The sequence below is a fragment of the Dama dama genome, chromosome 21 (genome assembly GCF_033118175.1).
Source record: "Dama dama isolate Ldn47 chromosome 21, ASM3311817v1, whole genome shotgun sequence".
Taxonomy (NCBI): domain Eukaryota; kingdom Metazoa; phylum Chordata; class Mammalia; order Artiodactyla; family Cervidae; genus Dama; species Dama dama.
In genome coordinates this window covers 25,275,001-25,294,213 of record NC_083701.1, presented here as the reverse complement: position 1 = coordinate 25,294,213, position 19,213 = coordinate 25,275,001, and the positions used below count along the sequence as shown (strand labels likewise).

The 19,213-nt window shown below is 38.1% G+C and overlaps 1 protein-coding gene across 2 annotated transcripts in view; it reads left to right on the top strand.

Moving 5' to 3' along the window:
- TOX (thymocyte selection associated high mobility group box) overlaps positions 1-19,213 on the top strand; it is a 302,584-nt gene that overhangs the window by 126,365 nt on the left and 157,006 nt on the right. For both annotated transcript variants that reach the window (XM_061123355.1, XM_061123356.1), the window contains exon 2: positions 15,709-15,774. In XM_061123355.1, the coding sequence (XP_060979338.1) occupies positions 15,709-15,774 (66 nt within the window). The remainder of the gene's footprint in view (positions 1-15,708; positions 15,775-19,213) is intronic.

The window sequence follows — 19,213 nt, the reverse complement described above, 5'->3', positions numbered from 1 at the left end:
GAGGTAAACATACTGCCTAAAATATATGGAGTATTTACAAAGTTAGGGGACTTATTAACTAATTTTAGATTATTTGCTCTTGCTTTTGAAGAAGATAACCTGGTCACAGACTCTCCTTTCTTAGAAAAATTGAAGAGGTGGCTTTTATTGTTTTAAAATATAACAGTATTTGGGGAAGACAGGGTTTGGCAAATTGCATCTACACTCTCCCAACAATATTATATACACATATTATATACATATTTATCAAAGAATACTATAAATGCCTATTTGATATCCAGGAAGAATGCTTGAAAAATAATGAATACTATGAATTAGATGTAACTGCTTTGGGTTAGTATAGAGAACCCTTTTAGACAGATAACATCATGTGGGAATATTCATTGTCCTAAGAACTGCATGAAACACAGTATTGAAATTCCATTTTCATTAATAAAATGAGTACTGCCATCTACTCAGAATATTAATGGTTTTAATGAAGATGCAATGTTTTGCAAGCAAATAGTTAGTTTCGTGCATGAAAAGATAAACAGAATCCTAAATAACAAATCAGTAATTTCTCTTAGTTTTAGATTAATGACAAGTGGAAGTTTTAATGTGTAGTTTGAAGAATTTATTTTGTTATCCAGTAGTTACTTACAGTAATTATAGCTCCAAAGTTTAAGTAATATGGCGTATGTTTATTTTCCAGTAATTGAATTGTAAGCATGGAATGAGGAGGGCTCTTTAACTCTTGAACACCATACCCAAAGTGCCTGGAATATTGCTGTCAGCCCTTTAAGAGATGGGCAGTTACATTGTATCATACAGACTGTTTCAGTCAGTTCAGTCACTCAATCATGTCTGACTCTTTGCGACCCCATGGACTATAGCATGCCAGGCTTCCCTCTCCATCACCAGCTCACAGAGTTTAGGCTATATCTAAATTTTTTTTTTAAGACTTGTAAATTGATTTAGAATTTGAGTTAGTTACCTTTGTTACTTTTAATGAGTCATTTTGTAGTGAATCTTATTTCTCATTTCCAGTTTACCATGAAAATGACCAAAACCTCAAACTCAACACATTCCATAGGCCTGGGTTCTCGAGAGCAGAACGGTTGACATTGGGGCTGGGTAGTTCTCTCCCGTGGGCTGTCCTGTGCATTGCAGGAGGTTCAGAGGTAGCCCTGGTCCCTATCTGCTAGGTCCAGCAGCAACCCTCAGTCATAACAATCAAAAACGGGGACAGACTCGCCCCCAGTTAGGAACTACCCCCCATTCACTGTATATCTATCATATTATTAAATAGAATGAGCCAAGCAATTGAAAAAAAAAATCAAAACAAATGTTGAATACAAAAATATCAAAGGAAATGTCAGATAACCATCTAAATAATGGAATTGCCGAACTATATGGTTGATGTAGTTGTCATTATGGAAACCATTCATTAAATCAGCCTCTCACCTTAAAGAACATTTGACTGAAAACAGTAACTGCTAATGGATAAAAAGCATGGAGTCTCATTGGCTTTCCTAAAAATGCACATCCACAATCGTTTTTCTTTTCAAGAATCAGAGTGAAAGCACACTGTTTTAAAAAGTATAGTTTAACTTTTATGTACCAGATGTCTGCGCTTCTTCTCTTCCTATGAATTGCCTTTTTCCCCTTTCAAGCCCTAGATCCCTATCACTTTTCTTAGCTCTGGGTGGTGTGTAAGTCTCCTCTGACTGGCTGCCTTTGAGTCTCATATCTTTGTGGAGGTCCTATACATATATACATAAGTAATTAAATTTGGTTTTCTCCTGTTTAAAAAAAAAGTACAGTTTTAAAATTTTACATACAGGTTTGAGTGTACATTTTTTGAGAAGCCCCATTAGCTTTTGGAATCACTGATATAAATGGATTATTACAAATGCAGTTTCACTGCCCACAAATGGTATGCTGTAAGGATATTGTAAAATATGGATTTTAAACGTTAGATGTGGGATATTTTCCTGTCATGTGTCCACAGAGCTTTGTTGCCTAATTATGTGGAATGGGGTGTAGGCACTATAATTTAACTTTCTGAGGAAGGTTGGGTTACCTCTGAAGAAAAAGCAGCATCATTTCTGCTTTAATGTTAAAATCTGTTAAATAATTTGATTTGCTCTAATGTTTAGTTTCCATCCTACTCTTATTTCAGTATATGTTTAAATTATTTGTTTCAAGTTTAATGTCTCAAGTTACATTGAAGGATGTCTTGGAGACAAGACTCATTACATATATATTAATATAAAACATGTACATTCCCCTCAGAACTATTCAGAAGACATTTCAAACAAAAAATCCTGAAACTACTTAATCTAGCATTAATATTAATTTACTTAATGGTTATAAAAGTATATTATGCCAGAATTTTTCATAGCAAGTATAAAATGTGCAAAAGATATTAATAATGTAATGCTTCTTACAGAAAGTGAAATTAAAGGTTACAGAGTAGTAGAGATTACATAATTTCTTTGATGTGAGCATTATAAAGAACATTAACTGATTAGTGAAACAGATTAAATATCTAACTGGGTTATGCAGTTGTTGGACTAGAGCAAAAATTGTTATATATAGTTCTATAAAATACAGGTCATTGTTATCTTATGGATAATTAAATGTATGAAGCTAATAAGCTATGGAAAATAAGATGTTATGGAAAATCTATAGCATCTTATATTATACTATTATATATTTAATATTTAAGTATAGCATTACGTTTTTATGCCAAAAACTGCCCGAAATTTTCATTTTATGACAATAAATCTGCCTGAAGCAATTTTTGTGAATATGATATGATGTAGCTTACTATGACTGGGTAATATTTTCTCTATGAATTAAGAGAACAATTCAGTAATGCTTTGCATTTTCAGACAGTTTCTCTTGCAATTTTGTATAGCAGGTTTTGATATATTTTACCATAATAGCATCTCCCTTACATAGCCTAAAATAAATAAAAACCAAATAAAAAACATTTCATGAGAAAAATATTCTGTACACAAATACAATAAATATGTACATATATAAAAAATGTGTGTACACATATATTTGCACATACATACACATGGTGCTCTACAAAGTTTTCATGTATTTGGTAATTACACTATTATTTACTGTTTTGCACTCCTTTGCTTCTCTTTTACCTAATATTTAAGGTAGGACTCTGCACTTTTGTATATAGTGATAAAAATAATGTCCTCATATCATCTTCCATATTAAAGACCTTTCCATAAGTTAATTTAGGGCATATTTAACCTGATTCTGCACTCTTTCTGCCTATTGATCTTTCCAGTAAATGATGAAAACAATCACATGAACTTGCCATGAGAAGGGAAGTACTGTAATTTCCAGAAGGTAGCACAGGGATTGTATGTTTAGTGCTTTAAATTTACAAATGCTTTCCCAATTTGAAATACTTGCACAAAGAAAGTGTAGTTCTTACTCTCATTCCCCAGAGGAGTCTGCTAGGAAGTGTGATAACCAAGACTCCCATCTGATTCTTCTTATTTCAAATCCAGTTCATGGTGGAATCTCTCCTAAATTCTGCCTCTATTCTGCCATACCTGCAAGGGAACAAGAGACTCCGAATTACTGAAAAGCCACACAGTAAAAGGGAGGAATGAACTGCACTCTGTCTGCCAATCCAATCAGCTTTTCACTAGCTTGCTGGTATAGATTTGGGCTTCCCTGGTAGCTGAGTCGATAAAGACTCTGCCCACAGTGTAGGAGACCCTGGTTCAGTCCCTGGGTTGGGAAGATCCCCTGGAGAAGGAAATAGCAAACCACTCCAGTATCCTTGCCTGGAAGACGCCATGGACAGAGGAGCCTGGTGGGCTGCATGCAGTTCATGGGATCGCAAAGAGTGGGGCACAACTGAGCGACTAACACTTTTACTTTTCATAGATTTGGAGATGATGCAGAGAGCAAAGCTTCTCACCAGCAGCTTGACATCAGCGTGAAAAAAATAAACTAGCTTGATCTGGGACAGCATGGGCACAGTCTGCTTACTGGAACTGGGCTTGTCTATTTGGTGCCATGAAGGTTTTCACTATTAGCTAAGTGCTCATAAAATGAACTTCTTTTCACGCTAACCAAACTAGAGTTACTGAAAAAAATTCGGTCCCTATAAAACAGGAAGAGATGGAAAACTGAAATGTGATCTGGTTTACAAAAGCTTTTTTCCAGTGCCCCTGGAGGATCAGTTATTTTCATGGATAGAAATTGATTTGGAAATGAAAGCACATGGAATAAATATTACTGCATAATAGCAGAATGGTGAGGTACCTAAAATGCTTTCACTTTTCACAATGTTGCACTGAATTTTTTTAATCGTTTGTTTAGTGTTAACAGTAAATTCTGTGTGCTTGGCAAATGTTAAGTACTGGGGATAGAAAAGTAAATAGGAATGTCCCTGCCCTCTAATAGTTCATAGTCTGGTATAGGAGACAGGTAGCATAGAACAGTGCCAGCACAATGAGATACAGGCTGCAATAAGCATGTGATGCTGTAGTGAACTTACTGAGGCACAGAGAAGGGACCCTAGATCATAAGTGGCTTTAGGGAAGGCTTACCTTCTGACGGGAAGATGTTTCTTGTCTGGGAGAATCACATTTATGCCTATTGTTTAATCATAATTAGTTTTAGTATGTCCCTTCACTTTTAGAAGTGTTCCAAGTTGGCCTATCAATTTTGTGACCATCTTATTACTAGAAAATAGGGCAAGAACTCACATGGACTAGGAGGTGGAAAGGTATTCCAGGCAGAGGGAACAAGGGGGAGGAACATAGGCGGGAGTTTGCTGGTCGTATGTCAGTAGTGACAAGAGTTGTAGACAGGAGTGGTGTTAAAAACATTTAATACTGGCATGACACTGGCCATATAGAGTTGGGCACCATCCATAAATAAGTGACATCGCTGTTCATATCATGAAGGACCTTGTGTTCTGAACTAAGTAGTTGGAATTTGTCTTGAAAACCTTAGGGAGCATTGAAAGTGGAGTTGAAGAAAGACTACTTCTTTCTACTACTTAGTGTACTTAGTCTGGCTTAGTCTAGCAGTGAACAGAAAGGTAAGGGACTAACTTTGAGAATCAGTTAGTCATGGATGTTGTGCCAGGCATTTCCCCTAGCAGTTCTGGTCTTCATGACAATCCTGTGACTTGGCCACTGAAGCTCACAGAGGCTATATCCTCCTAAATTCATAGCTATTGAGTGGCAAACATGAGTTTTGAACCTCGCTCTGAATTATTCAATTCTGTGGGGCTTCCCAGGTGGCACTAGTGGTAAAGAACCTGCCTGCCAGCACCAGTGCAGGAGCTGTAAGAGACAGGTTTGATTCCTGGGTAGGGAAGATTCCCTGAAGAAGGAAATGGCAACCCACTCCAGTATTCATGCCTGGAGAATCCCATGGACAGAGGAGCCTGGTGAGCTACATTCATAGGGTTGCAAAGAGTCGGACATGACTGAAGTGACTTCAGTTCAGTTCAGTCTTTCAGTCGTGTCTGACTCTTTGCGACCCCATGGGCTGCAGCACGCCAGGCCTCCCTGTCCATCACCAACTCCCAGAGTTTAGAAGTGACTTAGCATGCACGTAATCTTCCTAATACACTTTCTGCCTCGAGTAACTGCTCTGATCCCATTAGAATTGACTGTGGAATAAAGTACATTATTCCATTGTCATTAAGTAAATATTGTCACTGAAATAATAAAGTCTGCTGTCCTGGTAGTTGTTGAATTGATTTTGATACTCATTAATTTTATACTCACTTTGGGATACCATGTTGATTGATCCTCTTCTAGTACTAGTACTAGTAAGTACTTTTCTGTCTTCAAACAGACCTGAAATTGAGCCTCTGCTCTACCCCAAGTGACCTACTTCTTTAAGGCTCAATTTCCTTATTGGTCAAAGGACATGAATACTACCTGCCTCACAGGGCTGTTGTAAGGATTAAATGAGTGAATGCATGTGTGCACCTAGCACACAGTGAGTATAAAGTAAATATTAGCTGCTGTCACTGTGAACAGGGCCTGGCACACAGCAGGTGCAAAAGGAGCATTTGTTGAATGACTGAATGAATGAGTACCACATTTTTGTCTGGGACTGTGTTGGTTACCATTACATTTACTGTAAGACCATGCTAGATGGTGCACCCCTGACAGTACCATGTGCTGACAGTCTTGCAATTTTTTAGCAAAAGCGCCTCATATGGTGCCATTTAGAAAGTAAAACAAGAGAAACCAGTCTCTTCTCACCATGTAGTATAAATAAGGCTTTGAGTGGAAGCAGGCTTGCAATTTCCAGCAAGACTTCCTGTTTCGGGTTAGACATGTTTCTGGCACTGTATGATGCTATAAGAAGGATGTTGTCCAAAGAGAGGATGACTATTTGGGAAAATGCTACCAAAAAAAGAAAAAAGAAAATTCAAATGGGAGTGGAAATATAACCTAGGGGGATAGTTAGAACCACTGTAAACATGAAGACAATAAGAAAACTCAAAATACAGGTAATGAATATGCCTTGGGAAGGTCACATCTTATGCATGAAGTCTTAAGCTAAAGCAAGGAAAATTATGTCATAATCTTCATAAGATATGATAAGTCAGCAGGGAAAGCTACATGGAATCATGGGTTAAATATCAAAGAAGATGATATCAAAATAAATATACCTATATAGCATTTGAAATCTCAAAGAAAATTCAGAAATTCTTCTCCTTTTGATAAAACAAATGGATTGAGTAACTTCTCAAGTTCCTTAAAGGGAAAGATCCAGAGCTTTGTTTCCATTCCTAATGGACAGATTTATACTCAGTGACTTGAAAGATTTAATCCAGTTCTTTAAAATGTCAGTATGTTTTCATTCAGAAAAGAGACACTCTCTGGAGCCTGAAAAAAAAAAATTATATATGATCTCAAAAGGGAAATGGAGTAGATCTAAACTGAACTTCTTATGTTTTTAATTGGTCAGGTTTACCCTGAATATACCAAAATATATTTCAACACCTGTCCTACCATTAGGAGATTTTAATGACCAGAAGTCTATTCCTGTAACATCATTGTTATATTTAGTCTCAGTGTTATTTTCTGAGTAATAATAATAGGGAAGTGAGAATCTCCATCTTAATAACTCTGTACCTTCCTATTTGTATTTTTATTTGGTTCCCTCACTTTTAATCTCAAAATTATTCAATAATTGTTTTACTTCAACTCTTTTTTAAAGAAGGTTTCATCCCACTGAATTGTTACGTATCTGCATTCTAAATACAACTTCTCTGTTAATCTTTTTCTACATCTGTCGTTTAAGTCCCAGAACCTTCTCAATGTTCTGAACTTCCAGTCTCACATTTTTCTTGTTTTGAACAGAGCATGTTCTTCCAGACCAAACATGTGTGAAAAATAGTCTCACCTTTTCCTCTGTGTGTCAGAGACTGAAGAATGTTCACTGTGCTTTAAAAGGAATACTGGAAATAAAAGAGGCAGCCCCCCAAAAAATGACTTTCATACTTTTCATTCCAGGTCTATGCAGGATTTAGGTACTGTGGTTAATGAGGTGAGAGCTGATACGATGTGGAAATAGTGAGCTTAGGTAAGGATTGCCAGCAAGTTTGAATGTACTTCTCGAATTGTTCTCTTAGCCCACGGATTCGGAAAAACTTGTCTACAACATAAGTCAGAGGAGTGTTCTGAACCAATCATTTGAAACTGCACTGAGTCTCAGTGACATGGTATAGTTTTATAGCTTTTTGTTTTATAGAAATTCAGGTTACTTAGAAATTCATTTTAAAAACAAGAGTCCTACATGGGATCAGAAATCATTGCTCCTGATTGATAATCAGACACTAGTGTCATGGATCAAGTATGTTTTCATGATTTAGTTAAAGTTATTTCCACTAAGTGCACCAGGATGGATTTGGAGTGACAGCTAAGCTTCTATCCACACATTCTTTTCTTTCTTAAATAATGTATAATGAAAATGGATTTCTTTGAGTTTGGGAGTTTGGGATTAGTGAGATTTTTCTCGAAATTTGCGTGAAAGTGAGAGTGAAGTCACTCAGTCGTATCCGCCTTTTTGCGACCCCATGGACTGTATGTAGCCTACCAGTCTCCTCCATCCATGGGATTTTCAAGGCAAGAGTACTGGATTGCCACTGCCTCCTCCAGGGGATCTTCCCGACCCAGGGATTGAACCTGGATCTCTGTCATTGTAGGCAGATGCTTTTACCGTCTGAGTGATATTTTCATGATATTGAAAAATCTTGGTTCTTCTGTTTATTACTATTTCATAAATTTGTTTCTGTCACTGCATAGACATTTAAAATAGAACTAAATGACTCAATAATATAATGGAAGCGTAATAAAGACAGTAAAGACAGGATGAAATGTAGCATTAGTTAAGAGCTGTTACTTAACTAACCTTGGGCCATTCACCTGGCACTGTCTTGGTCCAGGCGCCCCGGAAAGGAGAGCCCATAATGAACGCTTGCATGTTAACACCAGGAGTGCAAGTCCAGGGAATCCAAAGTGAGAGGGAAAGGACCACGGCAGGGAGGTGGGAAGAACAAAACATGGTGTGTGCTTCTAAGCTGTAGCAGCTTTGCAGCAGACCACTGCTGGTTGTTGGGCCAAAGGGTCTTCTCTGAAGAGGCCACAGGGACTCCATGGGCTGATGCTCTCCACCGCGCAGTAGCTACCCAGCTCTTGAGGTGCGTTACAGCTCTTCTGCACAGACCCTGCGGCAGGCAGGGCCTCTTGATATCAGTTGGCGTGGATTTGGGGCACCTCTAGCTGTACTGTATTGGCAGTAGGAATGGAGAGCCTGAGGACTTTTATTTCCATGAGAACTGTGAAATTAAAAGCCAGTGGCCAAGGCCTGAGGATCAGGCAGGCTGTGCAGGCCTGGGGGACATGTGACTGGATCCATCACAGACAGGTTACTTAACTCCTCTGTGTCTTAGTTTTGTCATCTGTAATGGGATTAACAGTAGTCACCATATTACAGCTGTTCCAAAAATTAAATGGCTTAATATGTGGTTAGAAAGTGCCCATAGAGGTTAAAACTGTTCTGAATCATGATGGCATGACTATCGTAAGTGTGGAGCCATTAAGTGTGACTTCAAGTGTGCCACTTAAAATAATACAGAGTACATTTGAGTTAATAAATTTGCTGTGTTGCCTAAAAAAGCAAACAAACATTGCATTGTAGCCATACCGTTAACAGCAGATGGAGATAGTTGCTACCATGACATTGGGCCTTGGTGTAGGACAGCATCTATGAGGATAGGATCAAGATAAATGCATAGTACTGTTACTGAAAATGTCAGTTATTAAAGTTAACAACAGAAACATGATACACAGTTCTTCCCCAAATAAATGAATCATTAGGACAAAGATGAGAGTATTGATTCAGTTCCCAAACACAGCTCAGATTCTTAAGTGGTGGGTCTAGTGTTGCCCTTGTGGAGGTGATATCCTCTCTTTCCCCCTCCAGTGGCCAAGTCGTCAAGCTGCCACTCTGCCCAGATCATATTTCCTCTCCATGCCATTCAGATCTGCAGCAGAGTGTTTCCCACTCAAGGTCAAGTGGCAGGAGCCAACCAAGAGGGGTCTCTCTTTCGTGGTTCAGCTCTGTGCCCCCAGGTTGGCACGCACATCCGTTCAAGGCCCCGGCAGCAGTTGCTTCCTTTTCTCCGGGTGTTGACGGGCTGTGCGCTGCAGGTCTCCCTTCAGGGCCCGGGAGCACTTTCCAGGCCCCGGTGCACAGTGCCAGTTTCATTCAGTTCGCTCGGCATGGAGGCGGGCTGCCTCAGCCCCTCTCACATTTCCACGGTCAGCCTTGGAACTGGAAGATAAATAAACACACACTCCCTCTCCAGGGTCTCCTGACCTTGTTCCTGGAGAATGGAGGATGCCTAGGAAGCTCGGAGCTCACCTCAGTCTATTTGTATTGGCTACACGTTACTCTGCGTGTGAACGGTGGTGACAGCTGGGCTCAGCGCCTGTTCCCACCCTTCACATTATGCTACAGCTTTCAGAATGCTTCGCTCTACAGGAAAGAGCAGAGGTCTTTGATTTCATTGACCAAACTTAAACTATTTCTTTCATTACCAAAAAAAAAAAAAAAAAGATGATTTTTAATCTCACATTGAGCCAAGTAATACAAAACTGGATATTTTATTTTGAGGATATTGCCCTGTCTTATAATGATTTATAGTCTTCTAAGAAATGTCATATTAACTCCCTGTTATAAACATTTCCATTTTTAGCTTCTTTAAAAAAAAAAACAAAGTATCCAATATTCCTCCAGAAAACACCCAGAAATGTAAGGTTTTCACTTTTACACAGGATACAATGCAATACTGTTCATGAATCCCATGAGGCCCCCCATTCTTCCCCAGCAGCAGTTTTCTGGTTTTCTTCTAATGGTTTCCCTAAAAAGATTCCATTTGCTCTACCACTGCCAATGATTGATTTATACTTCATATTCTAACTTTGATTTTTCTTATGTTTAGTGGTTTTGGGAGCCTAATATTACTCATTTCTGCTCATCGTTTACTATGTTCAGACGGTGTTGGATGTCTACTTTCAGTTTTAAATAGAAGAAATAATAACTACCTAGTTTGAAAAGCTCTTTGGGATTATGGGTTTGGTTAATATCCTCTGAAAACAATTTTTAAAAACTGTAGTGGAAGATTATGAATGACTTTTTATGTGATTGCATCCCCTGGTGCTTTGAAATAAAAACACGAGAAAGAGTCTAAAGCACTTGGTCAGAAAGGCTAATCCTGAGTTGATGCCATTTACATTTAGATTTAAATAAGTCAGCCTATTTATTCCTTCAAACTTTGCTTCAGGTTTTAAATTGAGAATACACAGAAATTAAAAGTCCTAGGATGCTTAGATGTATTTTGAAAAGTTATAATGCCTAAATTCAGCTAAATTCTAAAAATAATAGCTGTGACAAATGCAAGGAGTAAGGAAATGCAGTTAATTATTTTTAATAAAAGAATATTATTGCAACAATTATGAATAAGGTTTATCTAATATGTGGTCCAGATGAAGTGAACTGGGGTCATTAGTGTAATAATGCGAATACTTTGCCTTTTAGACTGCGGGGCATGCAAACGAGCCACACACAAAGCGTTGTGGTTGGTCCCCCACCTATTATTTGTGATGGAGTTTAAAACAGTAGCCGTGGAGTCTTATCTCTCACTTATAATGGGTGATGGAGTATAAAGCAGTATGTCATAATGAAAAACTCTTCTACTAGAAATCTAGACTTTGATTCTGTACCCAGATGGACTACATGACCAATAAGAAGTCTTTCTTTAGTCATAACTCCAGGGGTTCAGACATGACACCTTTGGGTTCTAAGACTGAAATTCTGGGACTCCATTCACTATAATTCAACTTCAGATGGCAACTTGATATAAACCCAAGACATGGAGGCATTCTAAGAATGTTGCATCAGCACAAGATCTGTTTAGATCCCTGGAGCCAGCTCCTGGACAGGGTGTGGTTGGGTGGAGCTGTAAAAAGTACAAGGATGATGTTAACCTGATAGGGGTCTTGTGGGGAGAGAGTGGGCTGGGGCACTGGAATTCTGGCTTATTTTTCTTCTTGGGCGCAAGTGTTTGTCCAAACACAAAGAGGAATGACCAGGCTTGTTTTGACATACGTGTATCTTTGGTAACTCAGAATTCTTCGGAAAGAGGCCTTAAGTTAATTTACACTGAGATCTCTTGATTCTTGGTCAATCTACATGTTTTTTAATTGAATAAAAATCTTGAGGAAGAACAGGTTCCAGCATTTAAGTATTGCTGTCTTGGCTATTTCTGTACCTTTTTTTTTAATTTGTAAGAGCTTGTGCTCCTATTGTAATTCTGCTCCAGTTTTAATCTACTGTAAAACTATGAATTGTTCGCATTTAGAAGCCTTCAAACCATTTTCTAAAAGCTGAATATTCTCCCTCCTTTCAAGTCACTGCCTTCTGTCGGAAGGGGATCTATGCAATCAAGCAAATACAGTTTAATTTTTGTTAATTATACATTTCCTGAAGACTTTTTAGGTGCTATCCCTAAGCCATAAGGACACTAAAGATTACCAGGATGTGTACTATCTTCTGGTAGCTCACAGCCCTAGGGAGTTAAACCCCCAATAATAAAACCTGCCTGGAACCAGAGGGCTACCTTGGGGAGCCCAGAGGCTAGAGACAGCCCAGCCCTGACTAAGGGGAACTGAAGGATCTAAGAAACATTTCAAGAGGAGGAAGACAGTCCGGACAAAGAGGTGTGGATGTATATGACATATACTGGGTCACAGGGAGTGGTCGTGGTGAGGCCAGACACTCTCATAGCAAAAAAATCAAGGTCATCTCTTTTTGCATCTCTACATTGCAGGTCTTCCAGAGATAAACTTTCAGAGGAGTTGTGAATATCTTGATAGTAATAGAAGTGGTAGGGGCAGGAAGGGAGGATTTATTACAAGGAGTTGACTCATGTGATTATGGAGGCTGAGAAGTCCCCAGATGTGTAGTTGGGAAGCTGGAGACCAGGAGTTTTTCGGGTTTTTTTCCTTCATTAAAAAATATTCAAACAATAATGAATGATATAGTTCCCATCCAAAAGCTGACAGGCTTGAGACCCAGAAGAGCTGATGTTTCAGTTTGAGTCTGAAGGCAGGAAGACAGGTGTTCAGGTCAAGCAGTCAGGCAGGAAGATTTCCCTTTTACATTCAGGAGTGTCAGCTTTTTTGTTTTATTCAGACATTCAACTGATTGGATGAGGCCCACCCACAGTAGGGAGGACAGTCTGCTTTATTTATTTTTACCAATTGAGATGTTAATTTTGTCCAAAGACCCTCATAGACACACCCAGAATATTTGTCCAAACATCTGGACATTGGTGGCCCAGCTAAATTGACACATAAAATTAACCAGCAAACCGCCTCCCTGTCTTTTAAGGCTTACTTATAAAGCATCCAGGAATATTCTGCCAGCCTGATTACTAAATTGTCAGCTCACTGGGACTCTTGTTCTTTGAAAGCCTCAGCTTTCTTTGAAAGCTGGTGGCTCAGCTGTTAAAGAATCTGCCTGCAATGTGGATGACCTGGGTTGGTTAAGATCCCCTGGAGAAGGGAATGGCTACCCACTCCAGTATTCTGGCCTGGAGAATTCCATGGACTAAAGTGCATGGGGGTGCAAAGAGTGGGACACGACTGAGCAACTTTCACTTTCACTATCGAAATTCTGTACAATATCTTAACATCATTGAGATACTGTCATCAGTCTTCTTTGATAATATATTGGCATTATTTTCAGAATTGATAGCTAACTCATCATTTATGGCTCAGAATATATTTATATTTGTTTTGGGGGTTACATGCATGTGTTGTAAAACCAGGCTTCTTGGCTTTGAATCCTAGCCCTGCCTCTTAGTAGCTGTGTAACTTTGAATATCTAGCTTTACTTCTGTCTGCCTTTATGGGTAATAATAATAATACCTAACTCTTTGTTGTTATGAAGATTAAATCACTTAATACATATCAGTTAAAAATACAGGTAGGTTGTGTGTGCGTGTTAAGTCGCTTTAATTGTGTCCGACTCTTTGCGATGCTATGGACTGTGGCCCACCAGGCTCCTCTGTCCATAGGGATTCTCCAGGCAAGAATACTGGTTACAGATACATAGAATGTACTTGAAAAAAAATAGTTTTTCCTTTAGCAACGTATCTTTTACTTAAAATGCTGTTTCAGCCTTGGCTCAATATTACTTAAGTGCTGATACTTTTTTGAGGAAAGAGTTCTTAAGAGCAGTAACTTGAATATACTCAATTAGCACACATTTTGGAAAGACTAAAACCAAAACTTGAAAGCTTTAGTTGGCTTGAAAATGACACCAGATTTAGAAAATGAGTAAGAGAAGATGAAATGGAAAGTAACACATTTATAGAATATGCACAGGCAGAGGGGTGTTTGATTCACTTCACTACTTCTGTTCAGTTTAGTTTGCTACAGTCAGAAACTGTCCATATTTTAAATGATTCTTTGGCATCTTAACATTAAAAACATTTGTAAACAAACCAACAGTGGGCAGGGGTGGAGAAATGCTAAATGATGCTCTTTGTTAGGTTTTGAGCTGGTAGAAGTGACAGGCAGATCCCCTGAAGCTAGACTATCTTGAGTTGAAGGCATTCACCTGACTGATGGAAAACCAACCGTGGGTAAGTCAATCGGACTCAGGGCTCCTAAGCCAGATGGCAAAGCAACTAAAATGTCCAGATCTTCTTTTCTGGATGTGCTATTTCTGATTTGTCCTAACAACCACATCTTTCAATGAGTGATTTCAGATCTGTTTAGATACGTCTATTCACATAACATGAAATATAAATATTTTCAAGATGATGCGTGAGGAAATCTTTTTGTTCTTTGAACTTAATGAGTGCCTCAAGTGTCCTTAGGGAGGTCTTTCTGTACAGCTCATGTTCATGTGGATCTTCAGGGCACCCAGTGCTGCTGACTACAGTCCAGAGCCAGTTCCAGAGCTGAGGTGTGTCCATTTTGTTGCTAGCAGCTCACAGGTGGTGGAATGCTGTGTCTATAGCATAATTATTCTAATGGTATACAAGTATGTCCACAGTACTGCGCCTTCTACCTCCATCACTAACTCTATTCTGTCTTGAAAAATAACCTTCCAGATATTCAAATTCCCATGTCTGAAATTAGTCTGGCAATGAACGTATATTCAGACTCAGCTCTTTGAAGCTGCCTGTGTTAGTCCGTTTGATTATTTCCTTGGGAAAATTCTTCCTTTAACTAAAAGGGAAATGCTTTACCCATTTATCAAGTGACTAAAGATAGCACTTTTAAGCTGAGGATTAAGTCTGAATGGAGTGATTACTGCTTTCAAAAACCCAAATAATGAAAAGTTTGTTGTTGATGTTGTTATTGTTGCTTGAACTCTTCTACAGTTTTGTATGTGAACTACCCCTAGGAATTTTCTCCTCCCATCTTGCTCCTAACTTGTGAATTTGTATATGGATTTCTATGCATTTGTAATACTTACATTAATTCTATGTCTTTGAAAATCTTCGGAGAGGAAAATGTGATCATCGAGTCTGTATATTTGTATTGTTATCCACTGTTATTACCATTCTTAGACATGCTTGTAGTGTCACATGCTCTTCTCAAATATTATTATAAAGTTAAAATTTTTTAATCGTAAGGCTATTGTGATGAAGCCAATTTTAGTCTATTATGAAAACTCTGCACTCTTTCATTTTTGAGAACCAAACTCAGAATATGTTGAGCTGTGCCTTAGTATATTTTCCATATCCTTTTCTTTCAGAAATCATGCCATCCATTTAATACTTCATTACAGCTGAACTGCAATATGTATATATGTGGTACGCAGAATGAGCCATTTTGTTTTAAAACAGATTGCAGATGAAAGGAAACCATTCATTTCTTGCTTGCTTGCTGTAATTACTAGAGCACTAATTACTCCAAATCACTGACATCCAGGGTCAGGAAAGATGACAACAGAAGCATCAAAGAATAGACATGGTTCTCTTGCTGTGACAGATTTTTCATATTTCCAACCACAGTATTTTGTTTTATGGCTACTGTTTTCCAGTTTGATGGTGAAAAAAAAAAACCAACAACAAACATGCACACAGTCAAGTTTGCTGAATGTTTACTATTATTTCATTCGCAGTTTGACGGTGAGAACATGTATATGAGCATGACAGAGCCGAGCCAGGACTATGTGCCAGCCAGCCAGGTGGGTTAATTAATCTTCTCTGCCTTGTTTCAAATTGTAATTAAACAAATTCAAAGAGTTGCATTGCAAATGAGTAGCACTATCAGTAACTGCCGCAATCAGGAATAATCATAATTTATAAACAAAGCATTTAAGCCTTGTTTCCAGTTAATGAGATCGCACTGATAAAACCCCAGAGTTGGCATTTGTTGAAAGATAATACCTTGTTTCCTCTCCAGAACGGCAAGCAGCTGTTTTGCCAGCATGATCTTTCCTAAACAGTTGTTTTACCTTTAGGAAATAAAGTCTTTACAGGTGCAGGTTATTTGAGCTTCTGACTGTAGACGAGTTAATCATTATAAGCTACACATGTCACAGGTAGCTTTAATTATCAACTATTGGGGCATTTCAATAAAATGTTACATTGATCACCAGAATCCCATAGCTAGAGAGTGCTCTATGGCTGCTTTCAAGCCAAAACACGTGATATTATGGAAACATTTCAAGGGCACGTCTGTATCCATTTCACTGGGAATGGTTGACAAGGTGTTTAATCATGAGAAGTGACAACAAAAGTCTGATGAAAATGTAAGTGGTTACATTTATAAAAGTGAATGTTTGGCTGTTTATTTTTAGATACTTAAGACCAGGCCTTTTGATCCAGAGTGGGTATTTGAAGCAAAATAGTAACTGCCCTCTGGGGCCACTATAACATGATATGTAAGAATACTGTAAGTAAAAATAAATGAATGAATAAATGAAAGTGAGGAAGAGTTCACAGGAGTATTTTGTGGACTTGAACATATTTTTTCTGGAAGAGTAAAAACCTTGGTAGCCTGGAGTTTCATGTGTCAGTAACTGTAGTGTAAACTCAAACATTGAAAACAGTTGTTTTCAATGCCCACATATCCGCCCAAATACATTTGATAACTGAGAGGGGTGGGGAAATAGAGAACAGAAATAAAACTATTTTTCTTCATGGTGGTTGTCAGTTAATTAAATCTAATATATATGTCAGGGGTGCACTTCACGGGGCTTTGAAATTTCTCTAAGAACAAAATGTCTCAGGTTTAACTCAAAACAGAGGCAGGCCTGCCTCTCCGTGAACTTTGCATTTAGAAGTTATTATGATCACTGCCTTCTCTGGTAGACATTCTGGAAACTATACAGTATTGTTCAGATGAGAAGGTCATCACTGAGTTCAAAAAGCCGTTCTACATTTCCTTTCATTCAACAGAGTCAATCACTCTCAGAATACCTTTGGAAGGTTGGGCTTCGTGTTTAGAATCATTACTTAAACTGAATTCATTCAACTAAGTAGCCGCCAAGATCCATAGGTAGTTCTGAATAGGACTGTTTGATTAAAAAATGAAAAATGTTACTATTAATTTTCTTCTAACCATCAATCCCAAAACTGTACTGACAAGTTTAGTATTACTATTAGATGAAAGCAACCTGGTATCATCTCTTTGGTGCCTTTAGGGTTTTGAAGTGTAAGGGCTAATTGAATTTGTTTGAAACAGTAGAAACACAAACTCAATAAATGATTGCTGTTGTAAAGCAGCTGCTCCCTTTCGGAGAATCATTATGTCCGTCTTAAAGACTTTTGGATAAAGGATTGGAAATTCAAAGCATATACATCATAACAACTTGGCTCTTTAGATTTTTAAATTCAAGTACCATGAATACTATTAATCCCTGACTAAAATCAAACAACATTATTTTTCTTAATATTTCAGTCCAGCTACCAAGAATGTTTTAAATACCAGTGATAATTTATGAAGGAGTAAGGAGCTCCAAATACTTTATGTGCTTTGTAAAGATATGACAGGTTTGTGTGCCAGAAGCAAACTATTTTTTAATAATGCAGCACATATGAAAATGTTTTTAAAATGTGCTATTGAAAAAATTCAACTAATGTAAGATAATACATACCATGGCAGGGAATAAGCTTCACAAATTACATAAATTGAATGGCCTTTACTAAATTTTACCCTTAACATTCCTTTTGTTTACTGTAATATGGTGTGTTCAAGAATTCATTACCAGGTATTCTTTTAGGGAATTTTAATCAATTTACCCCTTTCGGCAACAATAAATAAGACTTTAGTCATCTGCAGGGGAAAAAAGATATATAGTTTTGTTCCTTTTCCTACACAATATACAATATCAAGCACCTGCATAGTTTAGTAATCCAAGCTTACTTAGTATCTCTCAACAATTGTAATTCCTGTTCAATTTTCAAATCAGTACATGCTTTGGGACTTACAGACTAAGTTGCTAAGTAGCAGCATATGGTACACTACTGCTCCTGTGATGTTGCTACAAGCAAATAGCACAATTCTAAAGAAATGATTTTTATAGAAAGCCAGTGCTGGAATGGCTCCAGAAATGGAAGTACACTGTAAAAATTAATGATATTCTTTTAGATAGTCCCAAGGGGCCTCTGGCACTACATGAATTCTATACCTCGTAAGTCTAGTGTATACAAACCCTTAGAATTTTTTGCATATGATTTTGTAATTGATAGGCAGCTTTTATATCAAATATACCACCCTATAATAAGCCTGACAAGTATGCAATAAAAACCCATGACATTTCCACTTCTGGGTTCGTTCATTAGAATATTCAGTTTTCTCCTATAATAGCCCTCAGTGTGCTGGCCACTCAGTACTTCAAACACCATTTAACTTTTTCTTATTTCAGATAGAATTTGAACCACACAATGCAAGACTTTTTTGTGGGTTTCTAGACTCTGGCTAAGGAGGACCATGCTGCTTGGTACCTCATGAACTTGCAGGTTCCCTTCTGTATAGTTTGGGGAGAAAATGTGAGCAGCAGAAGGGAAGCCAGAAGTGAGGAGCGGCCACTGGCCATCACGAACTCCTTTCTCATTCTTAATCTGATATGTTTGATTGACCACCATGCCGAAGGACACAGCACAGAGGTGGAAGGGGACTGGACTGCCCACCTGAGCTCTGCCCCTTCTCCAGAGTCACCCAAGCCCACTTAGATGCTCATGCCAGGAAATCCTTCTTTTTCCTTGAAGTACCTTCTGTAATTCCTTATGTGCAGTCAGTTATACTCAAGAAAAATGTTCATCTGAATTAAATACATCAAAGGAAACAGGAGTCTGTGTCTCTTGATAGGAACTTTGTATGGCATCGAGGTCATTTATCCATTTATTTATTTAGTTTCCTTTTCCTCTTTCTTTTTCTTCTGTAGAAGTTTTAAGAGTATCATTTTCCTCAGCTACCTATTCATTCCATGCTTTCCACCCACAATGGTGAGATTCTTTACCAGTTCCCTGGACATAGGAACTCTTCCACTTCTCACCCCTCAGTTTGGGCTCTGTATGGAAATGATTGAGAAGTACTGTTTTCTGTCTTTTGGGTTTGTTTGTTTGTTTGTTTTAAATATATACAGGAAATAATTACCTGGCAGATTTTCCTGGCATCAG